This window comes from Sciurus vulgaris, assembly GCF_902686455.1.
Source record: "Sciurus vulgaris genome assembly, chromosome: 2".
NCBI lineage: Eukaryota > Metazoa > Chordata > Mammalia > Rodentia > Sciuridae > Sciurus > Sciurus vulgaris.
Genome location: NC_136462.1, coordinates 124,430,026 through 124,452,364, shown reverse-complemented (window position 1 = coordinate 124,452,364; position 22,339 = coordinate 124,430,026). Strand labels below are relative to the sequence as shown.

The following is a 22,339-nucleotide window of genomic DNA, read 5'->3' as shown; positions in this document are numbered from 1 at the left end:
GAATACAAGTTACCCTGCAGTGGGGTATACAGACCAGATCCCAGAACTCAGGGAGAAAGGATAATTCCCCCAACCATAAAACCTGTAAGAACAGATTCCATTTAGAACTGGTCAGCATGAGCCAAAGTGACTTGGAGTTGTCAGAGCAGCAGAGAATTGAAAGTCTGATGTTATCCTACTGTCAGTCAGAAGTCAAAAGATGAATCTGGGCAGAACTCTCTGGACACTTACCTGGGACCCCCCAATAAAACTGGAGGGCAGTATAGGAACGCTGTCCCTCTCCTCTCTTATAGAACCCACTTTCTCCTTTGAGAGTGTCCCCTTTCCTATCCCTTCTAATAAACTCATACCTGTTACTCTGAGCAATATATCTGAAATCTTTCTGACTTGATTGCAAGAATCGAGGTTTGAAGAGGGGCCTTCAGACTGTTTCAGTTTCCAAGAAGGTCCTAGCTCTGTAATATCAAGACTTACTACCCAGATTCTGGGAGAAGTCTCCAGACATCTGCTCCCCAATGTGCCTGTGAAGCAGAGTCTGGGCTTAGAACTTCAGGTGAAGCAGATCAAGAGAGCTCAGATTCTGACCCAAGACCCTGGGGCAGGCACTAGCCACACCAAAGTGTCATAGACTGCAAAAGACAGTGGGAGTCTGCAGTAGGGTCAGGCTTTCCCTAATCAGTGCTGGGAATGTTGTCATCTAGTTCCAGGGCCTCTGTTTCCCAATTTGTAAAACGGGAAGTCAAAGCCAGTTGGTAACATGTACAACCACAAAAATGGGATTCTAATTACCACAACAAAAAAATGGTGAACACGTAATTGAGGCAGGAGGATTGTAAGTTCGAGGGCAGACTGTGTAATTTAACAAGACTCCATCTCAAAATAAAAAAATAAAAAAGGCTGGGGATGTAGCTCAGTGGTAGAGTGCCCTGGGTTTCATCCCCAGTATCCTTCCATCCCCGCAAGGCAGTGAATGTTCCTTAGTTTGAGGTGTCCCTGCCCTATCTCACATGCAGACCCTTACATATCAGTTTCCTCCTTTCTTCAGACATGCAAAATAAAGAAAAATGATCCTGTAGTTACGGATGTGATTTCTTCAGTAGGAAATAAAAAATGCCTTTTGGGTGTAAGTAGTGAGACAACCCACAGAGTTTGGTCTAGTTTCTCTAGTTGTTAAGTTTATTACATGGGGGCGGGGGGGGGTCCCCGAAAATGAGGTTAATGATAGATGGGAGCTCTGGAGGTGGGCACCGTCAGGGAGTTGGGGGTAGGAGCGGGGACCCGCAGGGAGACAGAGAGGTCGGGCTAAGGCCTGCCTCCTCCGCGTTCCACCCTCGCCGGTGGGTGCCAGCCCGACTGGGCAGAGCAGGACCCCTCCAGGAAGGGCTGTCCAACCAGCCCTTCCAGGGCAAAGGAGAACCGGGAGTGCTGTGGCCGGTTGGTGGGAAGAGTGGGACGAAGCAGGCCGCCGGGTCCGCGAGGGGTCGACGTGGCCCCACCTCCCGCCAGCCGGACTCGGGACTGTGTCTTCGGTGCTGCCCCGCCCGCCGCCCCGCCCCGCCGCGCCGCCTCCGGGACTGTAGTCCTGGCCGCCACCTCCTGGGCCCTGGAGCCACAGCCGCGCCGCGCCGCCGCGATGAGGGCCGTGTTGCCGCTGCTCTGCGCCTGGGCTGCGCTCCTGGGCGCCCCTGCCCGCGCCGCCGCCGCGCTGTCGGTGAACTCCCTAGGTACGCCCGGCCTCCGCCAAATCCGGAGAACTCACAGAACTTGAGGGCGGTGGGGCACGGGGTGTTCCCGGGGCCCAGCTCAGGCTGAGCGAGTTGGGATCGAGGAGGGGTGAAGGGGTGATCTGCAGTGCAGGGCGGGGACTGGGGTGGTCTGGGAGGGCGGGTGTCTTCCATGACCGAAGGAACAGGAGGGCTGTGTGTCCAGGGTCCCCTGGCCCAGGCGGCGTCAAAGCCGAAGAACCCAAGAAGCCCGCCGCTTCTGTGCCCTCCACCCTCCCACTGGGGCACCTGGGGACATGGAGGACTCTGTTCTGCCCCTGCCAGAGGCAAGCGGGGACTTTCCAGCCTTTTTTAGCGACCATAGATAGGGGATCCCCATAGGTGCCTTGAAAGTTCATCTGTAAAATGGGTTGGAATGGGCTGTTTGGAGGTGTGACTCCTGCTGCAGTTTTAACCCCTAATCCCATGGTGTAAGGTGTAAGGACTCCTACTTCGGATCAGGTTGCTGTGACTTCCAGCTTCCCGCTGCTCTTGAGGTCTCCCTCCTTCCCTGCTGCCCTTGGCTCCAGCCTCAGTCCATAGGCTCTGAGCTTAGGAGATCACCTGCCCCCTTCAGTCTGGGGACAGAGAGGAGTAGCCAAGGGCAGCATGGGGATGGGACAGAGATCACTGTACCTCAATCTTGCCAGGTCAGACTTTCCTCATTCCTTCCTACCTATTTGTAAAAGGAAATTCAGGTGGGGTGTACACAGCTCCAGGTCAGGCCTCACCTAAAGGAAACCCAGCTGCCCCCAGGCCTAGGGCTGTGCTTTCTTTGGCAGCCTGCCTGCAGAGAGGAGGACTGGCACAGAAAAGCAGTGAACTCTCAAGCAGGGCTTGGCAAACTTTTTCTGTGAAAGACCAGCTAGTAAATATTTTAGCTTTGTGGGTCATTTGATCTCTGAAACAACTATTTAACTCTGCCATTCCAGGCCAAAAGCGACCACATACAGAATGTAAATGAGTGAGCATGATTATGCTCTAATAAACACTTATAGAAACTGAGCTTTGAATTTCAAAAGATTTTTCAGGTGCAGGAGGAAAGAATAGAAGTTCATTGGATTAGACAAAGGGGAATGAAGGGAAGGGATGGGGGATGGGAATAGGAAAGACAATAGAACAAACTTTCCTATGTTCATAACAGTGTAACTCCGCATCATGTACAACCACAAGAATGGGAAGTCATACTCTATGTATGTGTAATATGTCAAAATGCACTCTACTGTCATGTATAACTAAAAAGAACAAATAAAAAACACAAAAAGCTTTAAAAAAAAAAAAAAAAGATTTTCAGGTGCTAAAAAATATTACTATTCTTACCCCACCCTCATCAACAGGTTAAAAGCATAAAAAGCCATTGAAACTTCTGGACTTAACAAAAACAGGTGACAGACTGTGACTTCCTGCTCCCTGCTGTGGATCCTGCCCAGGCAGGACACATATAATGATACTTGTTTAAAATGTGGTAATGGATTTAGAATGGATCTGTGTGAAACTGAGACATGGTTACCAGTTGATCATTCTGGCCCTGTATTAAGGTTCTGCTTTTTCTTCTACTGACTTCCTAAGAATGAAAAGTAGCCTAGGGGTGTTTCACACCTGCTAGTTGCTTTTGAAATCCCCCTGAGTCACAGATCAGTCACCTAACGCCATCCTGCTGCAGACAGTAGTCCTGAGTTGAGCTCTGTCTTCTCCGAAGAGCAGATAACAAGGATATAGATCCCCTAAAATCTTAAGCTGGACATGTGTGGGGAAATGTACATTTGCTTTCTCAGGGAAAATGGTGTCTGGAATAGAACTGGGACCCACAGGAGGAAATCTAAATGCTATGCAGCAAAGACCTTCAAACTGGGGTGTGAATTCCTGGGGGGAACACAGAGGCTGTTCCAAGTGATACCAGCACAGATGGATTCAGTTTCAGGGAATCAGTTTCCAGACCCTTTACTTCCAGATGTCCCCTTTGCAAAAAATTGGAGAAAAGCAACTAAAGGCATTTGTCCTGAACCCCAACCCTTGGATACAGCGAACAAAAAGACTAATGGTCATAAATCTTTCAAGTCTAGTGTTCTTCATTCCTCAAAGAAACTGAAATGAAGGAGAGAGTATTCATTCCCTTGAGGTATTGCTGACCTTATGATTTAGAACCTGGGACCTGGGACCATGCACAGAATTGAATTGGATATTGCTGTGAAAAACTGCCTTTCTTTCCCAGCTGCTTATTTGATCAGGACTTTCCATCCCTTTGATCTAAAAAATAATAAGACCAGAATTAATACTGAACTCTGTCTTAAACAGTAGATATTACTTACTCACAAATATATATATCCCTGAGGGGGAGGAAGTAATGAAGTTTATCTCATTAAGAAATGTATTTCCAATAAAATTTTTATTTTTAAGATTTAACAATTACTTTTCATAATATATAATATATTTGAAAGATTTTAATCAACTGAGGTACTCATAATCACTATGATGATTATTCAATCCAGAATAATTTTTTTATAATATTCAGGAAGTTAAAAAAATTAAATTGATAATTTTTTTGTTGTTACAAAAAAGGGTACTCAAATATAAAAAGTACTCAAATATAAATAATAGGGCAGAATTCTGTGAGGTGGGAAAATAGTCTTTTTTTTCCACTAGTACTGGGGTTTGAACCCAGGGTCAAATACATGCTAGGCAAGTACTCTACCACTGAGCTATATCCCCAGCTCTTTTGTAAAGTTTTATAGTTTTGTAAAGTTTTTTATACCCATTTATTTTCCCATTGCCTGTGGCTTCTTTTAAGGTACAAAGATAAGTAGTTGTGACAGAGACCTTACAGATTGCAAGACCTAAAATATTTCCTGTCTGTCCCCCTTGAGAAAGCATGTGCTGACCTTTAGGGCATATAGTTTTTTTAATTAACTTCTTATTGAAATATAACATCATACAGAAAAGTGCACAAATCAGTAAGCATGTATTTCAATGGATTTTCACAATTGAGACACACTTGTGTGACCTGCACCCCGAAGAAGCAACAGAACGTTGCCAGCACACTAGAAAATAGCCCACAGTCCACCCAGGATAAGCACTATCCTAACTTCTAACAATGTCAATGATTAAAAGCTTATCAGTGATTACACGTTAGCAATGATTAGAAGTATATCATTTTTGAGAAGGTGAGTGGAGTGCTTAGCGTGGGTGAGGCCCTAAGTACCATCCCCAGCAACATTAAAAAAATAATAATAAAGTTTATTATTTTTCAAATTTAATTTGGGGGTTTGGAGGTGTAACTCTGGTGGAGTACTTGGCCTAGCATATGTGAGGTCCTGAGTTTCATCCACAGCACTAAAAAAAAGGAAAAAATTAAAAAAAAAAAAACTAATATGGAATACAAAGCAGAAAGAGTTTGTGTTCCTTTTGGTATTCAGCATTAGATAATATCACCTTTGGTATTTTAAATTTAGCGTAGTTTTCTAAAATGCAAATTAGCTCTAAAGTGCACTACTTGTAAACTCAACCTACTAAGAGGCCCAGATGTAATTTTTTTTTTCCTTTTTACAGAGACGTTTCACTTTAAGTCATGGATGGTACAGGTCAGTGTCCAACTTCTTCTTTCTAAAGTTTTTCATTTCACAAAGTTTCCTGTTATTAGACCAAATTGTACCAGATCTGAGATAATAAAGAGGGATTTCCCAACTTCAACCTATCCTGGGTCTTTCCAGAGTTCAAATTGGCTGAACACTAGGAAAGATGCAGTTAAGTAAACTTCTTCCAAACAGTGGTCCCCAGTTACAGACTTGGCTGGTAGTCTTTCAAGTCTTGGAATTCACTTCCATTTTTTTGTATTCAAAGCACCTTGCATAGTGGCTGCAAAATCAGTTGGAGAACACCAATGCAAGACCTTTTGAAAAATGGTGATTTTTTGCCATCAGTTGGACTCACCACCAGCCCTGGTGCCCCGGGGTGACCTACGTTTGGCAGATTCCTTCATCAGGGCCTCTTGGACTCTTGGCTGACTTCCAGGCAGCTACATGGTCTTCATTTTGGTCCCAGATCCCTGGAGGCAGGAGGCTGCTTTGTAACTTACTGATTTTGACAGTAGAGACCCAGTCCCACCACTGACTCAGATCTGTCCTGAGAATCATGGCAGAAAGAAAACCTCCATTCCTCCTTTCAGAAAACAAGAAGACTCCTTTTGATGATGCATCCTGTTTCCGAGACTTATTACTAATGTGGTTTTGGTTTTTTTCGTGTGTGTGTTTTTGTTTTTTTAGCACCAAAAGAAATACAGCTCAGAGGAGTACCACCACAGGCTACAGACATTTGTCAGCAACTGGAGGAAGATTAACGCCCACAACAATGGGAACCACACATTTAAAAGTACTGTGGGGATGCCTTTCCTTCAAGCTCCTCCAGAGGGAGATGGGAGCGAGCATCTCAGATCTGGAAAGAAATCAACTGTGACACAGGCTGATAATGGCCGTTAGGGGTGTTTGAGGAGGAGATGCGGGGAGCAGATACCCAGGCCCTGAGACCATCTTTGACCAACCTGAGACTGTGACTTTACTGTTACTGTCTATGAAACACAGGGTTGTAAATTTAGGACAATGCTAGTACCCCTCTGGGTGGTGTGAAGATTACAGGAGAGTCTAGAGAAGCCCCCGCTCTATTCCTGCCATCTGAGGGTCCAGCCCAGAGCTGTTGGGGACAGTGTCTCTCAGAGACTGCTCTGAACTCATGAGCAGCCTTTGTGGACATTCCCCTTCACTACCTATTTGTGTCACTAGAAATGCACACACATTCATACAGTTTTACTGGGGTTCTAAGAAACAGTGGCAGTTCAGCCATATTGGTATTATGGGTGCAGGAGCTGCCCAGTACTAGTGTGTAACCTTGCAGGGAGGCGGCAGGGGCTGGTGTTTAACATGAGCGTGCAGATGACTACGCTCCTGGGCTGCTGTGAAGACGGTTTGTGGCACAGGTGGTGAGCCCTGCCCAGGTATAGTGGTTCTCCATCATGCTTACCTGTAGGGTATCTAAAAACATGGGTGCCCAGGCACTGGCCTAGACCAGTTGTGTCCATCAGCATCTCTAGGGTGCAGTCCAGATACCTATACTGTCCAGATACCTATACCTATAAAGTTCCCCCCATGGTTCCGAAACACAGTGAGCGTTGACCTTAGTATATTGGAGTATATTAAATTCAAAATTTTGAAGGACCCAAGTTGTAGCAACCATAAATAGAACACAAGGGAACAAGAAGTTTCCTTATTTTTGTTTCTTTATTAACGACTAAGTTTCTCTATTTCATTCTGTTTTACTTTGATTTTCCTTCTCTTTTTCAGTGGCGCTGAACCAATTTTCAGACATGAGTTTTGCTGAGATAAAACACAAGTATCTTTGGTCAGAGCCACAGGTAAGTATAATTCATTGCGAACAGATCTTGATTTCTTTCTCTCTCCCCACCCACCACCCTCCACAGTGGTACTGGGCATTGAGCTCAGGGGCACCCTACCACAGAGCTACATCCCCAGTCCTTTTTATTTTTAGTTTTGAGGCAGGGACTCACTAAGTTGCTGAGGCTGGTCTTGAATTTGTAATCCTCCTGCCTCAGCCTCCTGAGTCAGCTGGGTAGCATGTGCTACCACACCTGGCAAATCTGAATCTTAAATTAAAACATTTGGAGTAAGTTATTAGCCTGCTCTGCTTCCAGCTAAATTCAGTCCTACCCACATGCCACAGTTGGGGGCATCCCCATGTTTCTTGAAGGAGTCAGAGGGTTTATCTCTGCACAGGCCCCTGACCTTAGCAATGTGAACTGCTAGTTTAGGATTACTAGATAAACTACAAATGCATTGCTAAAATTGTACTTTAGATAAGCAACATAATTTTTTAGCATAAGTATATTCTAAATATTGCAAGGAACATACTTATAAGACATTAAGGGAAACTAATTTCATTTACCTGAAATTCAAATTGAACAAGTTGAGGTATATTTTTTGCTAAATCTGCTACCCTTTCTTAACTCCCCAAACCTGGGTGCTTTCTCCCTCTCTCTCTCTCTCTCTCTCTCTCTCTCTCTCTCTCTCTCTCTCTCTCTTTCTCTTCAGTTATAGATGGCCATAATACTTTCTTTTTATTTAGTTATTTTTATTTTGGGGGAGGGGGGTACCAGGGATTGAACTCCAGGCACACAACCGCTGAACCACATCCCCAGCCCTATTTTGTATTTTATTTAGAGACAGGGTCTCACTGAGTTGCTTAGCTCCTCACTTTTGCTGAGGCTGGCTCTGAACTCTCAATCCTCCTGCCTCAGCCTCCCAAGCCTCTGGGGTTACAGGCATGTGCCACCATGCCTGGCTCTTTTTATTTATTTTTATGTGATGCTGAGCATTGAACCAGCGCCTCCCACATGCTAGGCAAGTGCTGAACCACTGAGCTACACCCACAGCCCCCAAACCTGGGCTCTCAAGGAAACATATCACTTAGCATTCGGTACCTATAGGCAGGGGAGGGACGGTTCTCACAGCCACGGCCTTTCTCGTTCCCTCTTGGTGATTTCGTTTTAATTACACTTTTTTTTTTTTTTTGACAAAAGGGATTTTTTTTTTTTTTCCTGAAAATAATGTATTTGGTTGTTCCAGAATTGCTCAGCCACTAAAAGTAACTACCTTCGGGGTACTGGCCCCTACCCGACCTCTATGGACTGGCGGAAAAAAGGGAATTTTGTCTCACCTGTGAAAAATCAGGTACGTATGGCAACCCCTGACCATCCCCCACAAAAAGGCACTTCTTAGACAATATACCAGGAAGGGAAACTCAGAAGAACCACAAAACCACTCAAGCTTATCCCCACCTCTACTTTTTCCTCACCATCTCCCCAGGTCTCTTCCTCTGCTGGGGAGGTTGTTATTCACGTGAGCGGCTCTGGAGGGTGAAAGTGTTCCTCTTATCAGTCTAAAGTTCACTCCCAGTCCCCTGTGTGCACACGTGTGCGCGCGCTCTCTCTCTCTCTCTCTCTCTCTCTCTCTCTCTCTCTCTCTCTCTCTCTCTCTCTCTCTCTCTCTCTCCTCACTCTCTCTCTCTCCTCTCTCTCTCTCTCCTCTCTCTCTCTCTCCCCCCGCCCCCCCCAAGGGTCCCAGCTCTCCCCTGCAGAGTCACTCAAAACATTTTGTTCCCTGTGCCCAGCAGAGATTGGACATCTTGACTCCATTCCTACTCCCACACCACTTCTCCTCCTGTCCTGCAGCTGTTCCTCAAGGCACCAGGCCGTTGCCCCTCCCCTGACTGCCTGCCTCTTTTGGACGGTTCCAGGTGGTCAGTGAGCAGAATGAAACCCAACATTTCCTGGGTGTTCTCTGGCCACAATAGAGGTGGCCTCTCTGTGGGGCAGTGGGGCACAGTGGCCTGGGCCAGGCAGGCACCCTCCCTTCCCCCAGAGTCTTAGCACATGCTCTTTTATGGAGTCCCAACCCAACTCACCTCTGCTGTCTGCTTGCCGAGGTCCTTCCCCTCAAAGTAGCAGGGCAGTGGCCCTCTTCAGAGAAATGCTGACCTCTCGATTCCAGGAACTACAAGGTTAAGTCTTCCTTCCTGGAAACTCTTGACTTTCCATTGAAACTCTCCATGGGAAATGTTTCACTTTCCAAAACTATCACATGGTGCAACTCCACATCCTCCCAAGCTCACCATGTCCTGAAGCTTGCCAAGTGAACTGGATGTTTAAACCAGCCCCTCAAGGAGCCAAAACAAATCTCCCCTCTCAGCAGGAAGGGCAGTAGAAAGAAGCCTGCTTATAACTCCGTGACCCAAAGAGGCAGTTCTTTCTCCAAGACCCTCTCGAGAATTTCAGGACAATTCACAAGTGTTCAGCATGGAAACCTACACCTGCTCACCATTTGGACAGATGGAAGGGGAGGTCCATCAAGAGTGTTCCAAGTCCTCCTATCAGCAGATTCTGGGCCTCCAGGCTCAGGTTAAGGGGACAGGAACAAGGTCATTATAGACAGCAGCTACAGAATTCACATTAACTCAGCAGCCCCCTTGAGGGATGTCACTTTACAGAGGAGAAAACTGAGAGGGAGGGTGGCTTGCTCAAGGTCCAAGATAAGTGAGAGAGGGAACGCAAAACCAGGCCTGTGTGCCAAGCCCAGGCCCTGCTCTGGCAGCTTCAGCAGTGAACAAGGTCACCCCCTGCCTCGTGTCCAAGCCTGCCTTTTTGAACATCTCAAGGACCCTCTGACCAGCTCTTCCTGCTGAGGGAAAGATATGAGAGGAAGAGACTAGATAGGGAGGCCAGTGTGATGGCTCTTTCCAGGCCATGAGGACCAAATGGGGGCAGAGACATGGACAGGAGGAAGGGAGTTTAAGAGACATTTCATAAGTAGAATGTGAAAGATAGAACCAGCAAGAAGAGGAAGAGACAAAGATGAACCTGAGAGAAGAAGAATAACCACAATGAACATTATTAAGCCCACGGGGTAGCTGCTTGACAGGCACGACCTTATCTAACCCCTTCCATTTTACAAATGAAGAAACAAGTTCTGAAGGGGAAGTCACTTGCCTGGCTCACACAGCTAGTGTGGCAGAACTATGATTTGAACCAAGCAGGCTGGCTCTAGTTATCCTGGAGGTGCAGCAATCGGTGTGGCAGAAGATGGTGGGAAAGGTGCAGGAAGCAGGACCCCTAGAACCTACTTGAGGTGTCAGGAGCATCTCAGTGGGTCTGTCTGGAAGTCAGTTTGATATAGAGACCTAGATAAAGGTTGAGGCTGAAGCCACAGTTTAGGAAGCTGATAGATTAACAGTTATCTGACTCTGGGTGGAATGAGATTGGTGGTGAATAGGTGAGAGAGAAGGTTCTAGAAACAGAACTTTAGACTCCTTCTGCTGGGAAACAATATGGAGAAGAGGAGCCAACAAAAGACTCCAAAGTAGGAGAGTCAGAAGACTGTAGAGTAGGTTCAGGAAGGATGGCAAGGATGGATCAACAAGAGGAGAGGCCCAGATTGAAAGCCCAATGATGCCAGTCAGAACTACTGCTCCTCCATGAACCTTGGTTGCCTCTCAGGACTTGTGAGGCTCAGGATGGACAAACCTGGAGCAGGGCTCTGTAAACTACAAAAGCATTCAGGGACTGGGGGATTCCACAGGGGTGAAGAGGAAGACAGGAAGCTGAGGCCTTCTTGTGGTGTTACAATTGCTGACTTCCTCCGCCCTCCTTGGCCTCTCTAGGGTGCCTGTGGCAGTTGCTGGACTTTCTCCACCACAGGGGCCCTGGAGTCTGCGGTGGCCATCGCCAGTGGGAAGATGCTGTCTTTGGTAAGAAGTCAGCCCTGGGCCAAGCCCTGGGGAGGACGCTCCCAGCCTGGGCAGGAGGCCGTACCTGGGCCTTTGGCCTCCTTCAGAGCTGTTTCAGTTGGACCTTGGGTGTTCCCGCCTTGTGGATGTTTGACATGAGAATTTCAAGTGATGCTTTTCCTGGAAAGAAGGAGGAAACTGTGACTGGCTCACTCCTGGGTGGATCTGGGTGTTCCTTAGGTTCCTCACTTTGGAAACCTGGGACCTTCACCAAAGAAGGGCTTAGAAAAGCAGACCCTGCCTGGGAGACAGCCCTGTGGGAGCTTTATGCCTTCCCAAGCTCCTCTGTTGACAATGGGGAAGAGCCACGACCTCTTCCTTGACCCCAAACAGTGAGGGGCGATGGGCTCTGAGGAAACTGTCAAGTCCCCACCTCTGTATGGGGAAGAGGGAAAGTGTAGGGCAAGGCCAGGGAGGCATGAAGACCCAGGCCAAGGAAAGGTGGGCCAGATCCCTGAGTGGCTCTGCCCCCACCCCCCACTCCCACCACCAGCACACACTGCCATGAGCCCCTGTGATCCCACTGTGTGCATGCCCACAGAGCAGGTGCTTGGCTCACTGCCTCTCACTTGTCTACTTGACTGCCAGGCAGCTCCTGAGCCCCTCCTGACATGTGCCACCAGCTGGGCTGACACTTCAGAATACGTGGAGACTGCCCTGCCCTTGGGGAGCTTGTAATCTGGCCATCTTGACACAGTGCCTGTAGGATCACAGATGTGGATCGGAAAGGAAGGCCCAGCTGATGTCACACCAAAGCCTCAATGGCCTCTTGGCCTTCAGCTCACCGGGTTTGTGCTCCTTCCTCTAGGCAGAGCAGCAGCTGGTGGACTGTGCCCAGAATTTCAACAATCATGGCTGCCAAGGGTAAGTGCTCAACCCAGAGGGCCTGGAACCCCTCTCATTTCCCACCAGTCACTGCTATGAGACCTAGAATGTGCCATCCCCACCTCAGACAACCCGGTCCACCATGCTGGGTGGGAGCCAGGTGGTCTCCATCATGCAGTGGGAGACATCACCTCGCATGGCCAGGGTTTCACAGCAGGACTGAAATCAGAACCCAGGCCTGTCTAGTTCCAAGGTCCATCCTCTCTCCAACAAATCACCTGACTCTCTCCACAGTACAGTCAGCCTCACTAGCCACCAAAGCCTCTTGGGCAAGTAGCCAAAGGATTGATAGAGTGAGAAAAAAATACCGTTACACACTATCCTCCAAAAAGGCGATCCACACAGCGACAGTTGCTTGGCCTTTAGATGAGTTCTCTGAAGTGCTCGATGCCCAGCATGCTGGCCTGTGAGGGAGCTTTGTTCACCATGGCAACATGCCTAAGCAGAGCCTCCACTGGGCCTGCTTTCTTGGCCCATTCCTACAACAGGTTGTTAGGAATTTGCTCCCATTTCTACAGTGACTCTGGGCCTCATCTCTTTCTCTACTCTGTTATGCTCTGAGATATTTCTGTGATTGATCAGCTTTATATACATAAAGCCAGGCCCTTGGGAAACTCCCTCCCTAGACTTCCTGCCTGCCTGCCCACCTCCCTGCCCATGGTGCATTCCTCTTCAGGCCCCTGCCTCACCACGCAGGTACTTCTTTCGCTATGGGAAGACCTCTTGCACCACTACCTGCTTTAGCAATAGCTAACACCAGAGCCTTCTGCAAGGGGCTGTGCCTGGCCAGGTGCAGGGGTCAAGGGTGAAGTCACCGCCCACTATGGATCCACCATTATGCTCAGTCTCCCCTCACTGTTGGTCTCTTTCCTCTGGGCAACTTCATACCACCCTAACATGCTGGAGTCCTGTTTTTTTTTTTTTTTGAAAGGACAGGACTTCCTCTTTTCATGCATGCACTAGCTACCCTCAAGCCCCACTGTGTATCCAGGCACAGGGATTCAGCACTCGGCAGAACTCCTGGAGCTGACACTCAGCCTGTCAAACAGGCTGTAACCAAGCATATCATAGATCAGGTCACAGTGACATATGTAGAGAGGAAGCAGGGACCAGAGTGGGGAGTGCTGGGCAGCAATTAAGTTTTTGTTTACTCTGGGAGGTGACATGATGAAGAAAGGATTCACCTTTGGAACCAAAGTCTAACTTCAGCTAACTTCATCTGAGCTAGGTATTCAGCCTTTCCGAGCCTCAGGGAAATAACACCCACCACCCAAGAGTCACCCACTCACAGGGCTGCCCCTTGGACAGGACGGTTTTGGTGATGGCACACTGGAACAATCCCATAGGTCTTCCTGAGGGACTGCCCATTCCTCCTGACCTCTAGTAGTCTCACCTGAGTTTGCTAAGCTTTATGCCAAGACAAGGCAAGCAGGGCAACATTGCTGACCTCTCAGGAGACCTCCTCTGCCACCCGGGCATGCCCAGCCAAGACCTGTGAGCCAGACCAGGGTGAACATCACGAAAGCTCCAGCCCTGCAGGCCCCACCTCTGTCCATCAGGGTGGCTCCAGCTGGGCTCACCTGTGTGTGCTTCTTGCAGAGGCCTCCCCAGCCAGGCCTTCGAGTACATCCTGTATAACAAGGGCATCATGGGAGAAGACACCTATCCCTACTTGGGCAAGGTAATTCTGGGTAGCCCTGGCTGTCTTCTTCCAACTCCATTCCCACCCCAGTATCAGGACACACCTTGTCCCCCAAGCCTCCTGCTGCCCCTTCCTGCTGCAATCCAGAATTTCTGAGCCCTGTCCAGTCCCCATAGGCATCTCGTCACACTGCTGTGGGCCCCATCTCCCCTTCCTGAGCATCCTCTTCAGGACCCCTCCTGCACACCACCCAGCCTGCCCTTTTTGCCCCTGTGCTGCCTCCTTTCCTACAGGAGGTCCCCCATCTCTCATGCTCTCCTAGGCCCACTTCTACATTGCTCTGCTGAGTGTGCCAGAGGCCACCCCCTCCATCACCTCAGCCCAGGCTGGCCGCAGCCAAGCCCTTTGTCTTTCCCCAAAACCTGCAGCCCCTCCTTCTTTTACCCTCTCAGCCAGGAGCAGCACCAGCTCCCCAGAACCTATTGGACAACTGGGGTCCTGCATGGGGCCGGCCTAGTCTGCCTGCTGATCGTCACAGACCTTCTCACATAGGCTTCCTTGGTCCATGCCATATCCCCAGCCCCAGTGACCTTGGTCTCCCTTCATGTCACTGAGCCGGCAACCCCTTGGGCCTCAGACCCAGCTCTGACTGTGCACCTGCCTTGTTCAGAACTCTCAGGAGGCTCCTCCAGCCCTCCCCACCCCCACCCTAGCCAACTTTATCTCCTGTTACCTCCCTGTCATAAACCCTGTGCTCAGGTCCAACCACTTGCTGGTTTCTAAACCACCAGGTCCTGCTCTTCCTCCAGTCCTATCCTGCAACCTTAGCTCTGCAGCTCCCTCTTGTCAGCACTGCCCCCTGGACTGACTGCCCCTCCCCTGCCCTGCCATGCAGGCTCTCACTCAGCCTCCATTTCTCAGTGATCTTCCTTGGGCTGGCTCAGGTTCCTCCCTGATATCCCACCCGGCACTGTGTGTGCCCACCTCTGCCCCACAGCCAGCACAGGAATGTTTCCTGTCCTTAGACTCTGAATCCCTTGCGGACAACTATGCATCTCATTCTGAATTGATCCCATCGTCAAGGCCCTTGCACCCATAGTTTCTGCTCAGTAAATGTTATCAAACTGCTTCTATGGAGGTGAAGTCTCAGCATTGGACCAGGGGTCTCTAACCTATATTCCATGCCCCCTCCTGCCCTAAACAGGACAGTAACTGCAAGTTCCAGCCGGAAAAGGCCATTGCATTTGTCAAGGATGTAGCCAACATTACACTCGTGAGTACTGAACTCTTTTCTCAGCTGGAGAATGTGTTCTGATGAGATTGATCTCCACAGTTGTCAAATGGCCAGTGGGCCCAGGAGAGCAGCCTCTCCTGGCAGCATGTCATTTTGACTGAAGAGTTGGAATTATCATTGACTCCTACTCACTGTGCTGAGAGTGGGATGGAAGGTTGGAGGGGAATCGTCTACTGGCAGGAGATGGTCAGGTTCTAAACTCCAGGTCTGCCCACATCTTCATTCTTGTTGTTCTGTTTTCTTATCTGTAAAATGCAAGCGATGATCCCCACCTTGCACAAGAGGGTGTGAGCATGTGCATGATGTCAGGATGTGCGTGTATTTGAGGAGGAGTGTAAATGTGTGTCAGTTAGGATGAGCTAGGTTCTGCTACAATCACTATGAGCCCCAAATCTGTAGGGCCTACACTGAAGTGTATGTCTCACTCCTGTGACCTATCCCTTGCATAAGCAGGGTTAGATATATTCCATGTCATTGACCTCAATGCAGGACCCAGGCTGAGGGAAGGAAAGTGGTCAATTATGGCAATAAATGTGTTGCACAGTCAAACCTCACCTCAAGTGGATGGGGAAATGCAGCTGTGCCCTGCTTTTGCAAGAGTCCCCTTGAATGTGAGTGAAGGGCCCTCCTGACTCCAGGGTGCATGTGTTCAGTAGGGGAGGATTGTGTAGGAGTGAACAAATATCCCCATAGGTGTGGGCAGGTGTGACATGCAAATGAGAGCATGAGGGGAGGGGGTGCGTGCCATTAAACATATATGCAGGCCATGGACAAGATGTCTTTGTAATGACAGCTGCAGCCATTTAATTGAAACCCGTGCCAAACTCTAGGCAGTAATGACAGTGTACATTTATGGAGTACTTAGAGATAGTTTACCAAACACCAGACATCATGCATTATCTTCTTTTTTTTTTTTTTTTTTTTTTTTTTTGCCTTTCTAGGGATTGAACCCAGGGCCTTGTGGCTTGCAAGGCAAGCACTCTACCAACTGAGCTATGTCCCCAGTCTCACATTATCTTCTTTAGACTCAAAATAACCCTAGAAAATGAGTATCATTATTAATTTTCATTTTACAGATGAGGAAACAGAAGATCAGAGTCTGTAAGTAATGTGCCCACAGCCATAGAGCTAGGAGTTGGAAACTGGATTTGAACTGATATCATGCCATTCCAGAACAGGGTTCATTGCCTTGACAACATATAACCCATACCCCATGATAGGGATGTTACTGTCTTCAGAAAAAGTTCTCAGGGCATAGTGGTGCCTGTACGTAATCCCAGCAACTTGGGAAACTGAGGCAAGAGGATGACAAGTTTGAGGCCAGTGTCAGCAACTTAGTGAGACTTGGTCTCAAAAAAATTTAAGGGCTGGGGAGATAGCTCAGTTGGTACAGTGCTTGCCTTGCAAGCACAAGGCCCTGGGTTCGATCCCCAGCACCAAAAAAAAAAAAAAAAAAAAAATTTAAAAAGCTAAGCATATAGTTGATCACTCAGAGCCATTGTATTCCACTGAGAAGTGAACAAGGAGCTCAAAGTGTCCCTTTTGCCTAGTACCCAGGGCTCATCAGTGGCACCCACAGGGTCCTAAGAAGCAGGCCAAAACTGGTGTTCAGTCCCTCATGGGGGCAGGCCCCACACCTGACTGTCTCAGATCTTCTGTGGCCTGCCTGGGCTCAGGAGGCCTCTTCCCAAAGCAGGGAGGAAGCTGCTTGCTTACCAGGCCCCCGTGTGCTTGTTGCAGCTGGATCTCTGCCCACCTCTCCAGGGAGGCTGGACTGAGGGAAGGCTGGGTGCCTGTCCCCTCCTTTGCAAAGCCCTGGCCTCAGCTCACATGGCCTCCAGCCTAATTTCAACTCCTAAAGTTCTCAGCTTACACTAACCCAGATGTTCCCAACTGGGACATTTTAAACACTCTTGCAGCTAGGAGTCACCCACCCCACCGATGCTGATGGAGCTGGTTTGGGGTGTAGTCTGGGCATGGTGGTGTTTGAAAGCTCTCCAGGTGCTCCTAACTGTCTCTCTCACCTGGCCTCTGCAGCTCTGTTCCAAAACCACAGCTTTCAGGAAGCCACCTTGACACCTCCCACCCCCACCTTCCTGCTGAAGCGGGCAGGACACTGAGGAGGCACAAAGCCCTTGACTGGGTCCTCTCTCATCTCCACCACAGTCTGGGTCTTACCTGTTCCTTGGTTATAAACCCTGTGTTCTACCAGCAAAGCTCCATCAGTTGACTTTAAGGGAGGCCTGGGCGTGTCACACCTCTCACCCTCAGAGCCCCTGGCCTCTGTGAATAGTTGGGAGTGACTGATGAGCAAGTCTACATCGTGCCCTGTGTGATGTTGAGGAGACGACCAGACAGACTCAGCCAGTCAAAGGAAGGGGAGGCCACAGGAGAGCCAGATTGGTTGAGGAGGAGGAACTATAAGCCAACAGAAAGCCCAGAGGATCTTGGTGATCTGCACAAGAGGTGGGGGCCTGCATACAAGGCCCAGTGGCCCAGTTCTGCTGGACAGAGGGGACTGTCCCCTTAGTGGCTGCATTTTGGTGCCTTCCTTTCTCCTGGTCATCTATATTGATCTGAACCTCCTGCCCCTATCTTGGGTCAGAGGGACATATTTTGAAACTGGGACAGGGAGGTAACAGAGAACATGCCTGTCTTTCCCTCCATCCTTCCGTCTGTCCACAGAATGATGAAGAGGCAATGGTGGAGGCTGTTGCCCTATACAACCCCGTGAGCTTTGCCTTCGAGGTGACCGAAGACTTCATGCTGTATAAAAGTGGCGTCTACTCCAGGTGAGCTGGGTTCCAGGAGCCAAAAAGGCAAGTGGAGGGGACTGGTGGGCATCCTTGCACCCAGCACAGGGGTCTTGGGTTCAGCCCAGACTCCTGGTCAGATCATTTCAGGACACCTGCCTTGTTGGGTATTTTATGTGTTTACTCAGTTAGGCCTCTTGCAGCTGAGGGTCAGGGACCACAGACTCGTAGAGAAAAGAGAAGGTTAGAAGGGATCCCTGGCCACATGGCTAGTGAGGGCCAGTGCTCACTAGCTCAGAGATGTAGCCTTATCTGTGGAAGAGCTCCCTGCAGTTAAAAAAAAAATTCATATTTAAAAACGTGAAGACATAACAAATAGGAAGGAAGGAAAGAAGAGAGGGAGGGAGGGAGGGAGGGAGGGAGGAAGGAAGGAAAGGAGGAAGGAGGGGAGGGAGGGAGAAAGGAAGGAGAAGGGAAAAGGAAAGAAAGAACATTTGAAGACATAAAAGAGGAATAAGAAAGTAACTGCTCTCAAACACCAGACTCCTGTGCTAAAGGATTCACTACAGGGTTCCTGAGGGAAGCCAAGCCCGTGGGCATCTTTTGTGTAGGGTTTCTCTGGCCCAAACCTGCTTGTTTGGTGAAGTGAGTTCAGCTGGATGTCTCTCTAGCCACCTCCTGCCTGCTCCCCAGAGTCTTCTTCATGGTCCCCTTGTTTTCCAGGCAGGGTTTGGTCCCCAGCCTCTTCTGAGTTCTCAGACACTCTTGTAGCTCCACGGTCAACTGTTTGCAGAGGGCTGTTGGACCTGTATCCAGCTCCCCCCACACCTCAGCCTGGATGGCCATGAAAACCTATGGCCTGCGTGTCTCTTCAGCCCCAGCCCTTCCTGCCCAGGTCTTCATCCCAGTCAGTAGGGTCCCATCCCTGCTGCCGCACTGGAGGAAGGCCAGAGTCATGCAAGGCCCTCCTCCCTTTGTCCACACTATCCCTCTAACATTGCTCACCTCTGGGCTCTCCCCTCCCATCCACCTCCCACCCAGCCCACCATTTCCCTTATTCCAGCAGCCTCCTCACTGGCTTGTCCTTGACCATGACCACCCAACACACACACACAGGCCCTTCCTCCACTTGGAGCCAGAGTCCACGTTCTGACCAGGCCAACTGTAAACACTCCAGCGTGTCCCACTGCTCAGTGTCTTGCCCAGCCTGGCCATGGGGACCCTTGTAATCTGACCCTCCCTTTTCATGATTATGTGTGTTACATTTCCCTCCCTGTCTCCTCTGTCCCCTCTGCAGCCCCCACCCCAGCCACATGGAAGGGTTTGTAGTTTCATGGGTGTTCCCCCACTTCCTCAGGGAAGCCTTCCTTGCCCCCCTGCACCCCACCCCACTGAGCTGGAGCCCCCTCTTTGGGGTTCCCCTCACCCTCCACTGCACAGAGGCAGCCTCTTCGCCCATATGCAGGGTGGAGCCTGCTACTCGCACCCTAGCACCTGCCCGGGGCCTGGCAGTACTCATAACTCAGTTCCACCTTAGCGGAATCCACGTGTGACCACGGCATTTATCCTCTTGAATTCTTGAAATTTTTTCATGGAAGCTGGTTTGCTATCCTAAATGGAAAACCTGCACATTTGCCATAAAACAAGGTCATCTTTAAAATAAATGCACTGGTGGCAAAAAACAGTGTGGTGTTGAATTCTAGCCCAACACCGTTGGCTGCAGAAGGTGCAGCAGGAGGACCGTTCCTTCTTTAGTGGGAGAGAAGGTGTCACGCTGGTGGAAAGCGGACAGCGCCACAGGGAGACTCTCCTTGCATCGGCAGGACTGTAAGAACCGAGACTATTCTCTGTCACCGTGAATAGAAGTTGTTCACCGCCTGATGTGCCTCCCATGGGAAACATGGCCCTAACGCGCTGAGAGGGCCGTGGTTGAGTGTGACCGAGCAATGGCTTTTATCCTTCCCATAGTATCCACTCTTTTTTCTTTCCTTCTCAGTGCTTCCTGTCATAAAACTCCAGATAAAGTAAACCATGCAGTACTGGCTGTTGGCTACGGAGAAGAGAATGGGATACCCTACTGGATTGTGAAGAACTCTTGGGGCTCCCAGTGGGGAAATAACGGGTAAGCAGCTTCTCGGTCCCCTTGTTTGGGGTGGGGGGTCATGTTGCTCAGGTCTGGAGGTCCTTGGGGGGTATCTCCTTTACCTCACAGTGGCACACATCTGTAATCCCAGCAACCTTAGAGGCTGAGGCAGGAGGATCAGAAGTTCAAGGCAAGTTAGGGTCAGCAAGTTGGTGAGACCCTGTCTCAAAATAAAAAAAAAAAAAAATTTGTAAGGGGGGCTGAGGGTGTAACTCATTGGTAAAGGCCCCTGGGTTCAATCCCCAGTATAAATAAATAAATAAATAAATACGTCCAGAAAGTAGCAGGTCAGCCAAGCCCCAGCCAGGCCAGGGGGAAGGGAAGCATGAGAATGTGACTGCTACCCCAGAGACCCCTCTTAGCAACCCCTGTCAGACCCCAGGTACTAACACAGGTAACAAGAATTCAGTTGGCTCAGTAGGGTCTGTAACCACTGCTGGGCTAACAGCTCAAAACTCTGAACCCTCCTGAGATGAAACCAATCTCTGAGAGGGCCCAACTTTGAGAAATCAAGACAATTTGCCCTGATCTTGACAGTCCCTCCTTCAAGGAAAAAAGGCTGGTGCCAGGAGACCTGGGTGTCTGTACATGTTGATGTGACTTTGTGTCTCCTTTCAGATTCTATGACCTCCCTGCAAAGGAGTTTCTATCCTTCCTCAAGGGGGTCCTGGTGGTAATTAAGTAACTATGTGAAGACCTAGCCAGGGCTAAGACGGGGCCAATAGGCAATTCTGGGGAGAAGTGGGATATGGACAGAATAAGAAAATGAGATCATTTGGTAACCAGGGAGAGAGAAAAAGAAATTATTCACGAGGTCACATCAGTAATTTCTTGTCAAATAAAAAAAACCTAAATTCTGAGGGCTTAATCCCTGGAGTCAGGTCTTGGTGAGCAGCAGAATATTCTAGAAAGGTCTTTCTCTCTGCCCAGGTACTTCCTCATTGAGCGTGGGAAGAACATGTGTGGTCTGGCTGCCTGTGCCTCCTACCCCATCCCTCAGGTGTGAGCCAGGGACAGCTGCAGAGACAGTTGACCAAGAAGAAGAGGAACTGGTGTCCAGGCTGTTTGGTGGAAATCCTGCCCTGGAGGAAGCTATGAGGAGATCTACCCAGAAGTCCCCCACTTTCCACCCTCACTCCTGTGCAGAACTTGGAAACCTAAAGACAGGAGGAAAAAGAATTGCTCAAGAAGCCCAACCACGTCTTTTGATGTGATGACCATCACCGGCCATGTACTTTAAGTGTGGTTTTTAATTGGCTCAAACCCAAGTGGACGGAGAATATTCTTTCTTTCAAAAGGGGCTACTTCCACATGTAGAGAGAACTCCAGTCTACTGTCTTTTCTGTATTCTTTATTCAATAAACATTGAGTGAGCACCTCCCTGGACCAGGCCTGTGCTGGGTGCAGGACAGACACTTTTCAGACTGGGTCCTCAGGGCTCAGTCTCCCAGGATGGAGGTACAACAGGGTGCCCTGGTCTCTGGCTGGAAGCATAGTATGGATGCTGGTGATACTGCTCATCAGACCAAGAAGAAGAGCAGATTTAGGGGTTCTGACTATCCCAAACCTCAGGAAGGAGGGAGGAGGAAATGGGCCAGGCAAAGCCAGGACACTCTGAAAACCTGTACATCTCTGTGTGTCCTCCCTAGTCTCAGCTTCCGAACCCTCCTCAGACCCTGGCCCTCTGCCTGGGATGGGCCCACCCACCCCTTCTTTACTAACCCCTTTTTGTTTTACTAACCCCTTTTCGTTTTTGGTATTGGGGATTGAATCCAGGTGTGCTTACCTACTGAGCCACATCCCCAGGTCTTTAAATTTTTTATTTTGAGACTTGGTCTCACTAAGTTGATTAGGGCCTTGCTAAATTGCTGCAGCTGGCCTCAAATTTCCAATCTTCCTGCCTAAGCCTCCAAGTCGCTGAGATATCAGGAATGTACCACTATGCCTAGCTACTAATCCTTTTTGAACATGCCAAATGCTCCTATCATCTCCAAACCAACCCTCCCCTTCCCTTCCTGTGAAGTTCTACATGCTTCTGGGCTCCAGGGACATGTCTGTAGAACAGTTGTAGCAGCTCATTGTCCTGTAGTTCATAGACTTTCTTTCTTTCTTTCTTTTAATGTGGTGCTAAGGATCAAACCCAATGCCTCATACATGCTAGGCAAGTGCTTTACCCCTGAGGCACATCCCAGCGCCTCATAGACTTTCTTAATAACTGAAGCCCAATGTTACTTTGGGCCTCCTATAAAGCAAGTTTTGAGAATGTTTGGGAGAAAAAATGTTATGTGCATTACAAGGCTTAGAAAATTCCAGTGTGAGTCCAGAGATGCAGCTCAGTTGTAGAGCATTTGCCTGGCATGCTTGAGGTCCAGCAGTAACATTAATTTAAATAAGTTGTTATAAAAGGCACGGTGGTATATACCTGTAATCCTAGTAACTCAGGAGGCTGAGGCAGGAGGATCACAAGTTAAAGGTCAGCCTCAGCAATTTAGTGAGGCCCTAAATACCTTAGAG

At 49.1% G+C, this 22,339-nt stretch overlaps 1 protein-coding gene across 1 annotated transcript; it reads left to right on the top strand.

Annotated features, from left to right (window-relative positions):
• Positions 1-1,564: 1,564 nt before the first annotated feature.
• Positions 1,565-21,203, top strand: CTSH (cathepsin H). The gene is made up of 12 exons (XM_079128595.1): positions 1,565-1,724; positions 5,310-5,341; positions 6,023-6,128; positions 7,094-7,164; positions 8,393-8,497; positions 10,983-11,069; positions 11,917-11,972; positions 13,593-13,674; positions 14,840-14,908; positions 17,615-17,721; positions 19,679-19,804; positions 20,756-21,203. Exons 1-12 carry the CDS (start codon positions 1,634-1,636, stop codon positions 20,829-20,831), a joined length of 1,008 nt encoding a protein of 335 aa, XP_078984721.1. The 5' UTR covers positions 1,565-1,633; the 3' UTR covers positions 20,832-21,203.
• Positions 21,204-22,339: the final 1,136 nt, after the last annotated feature.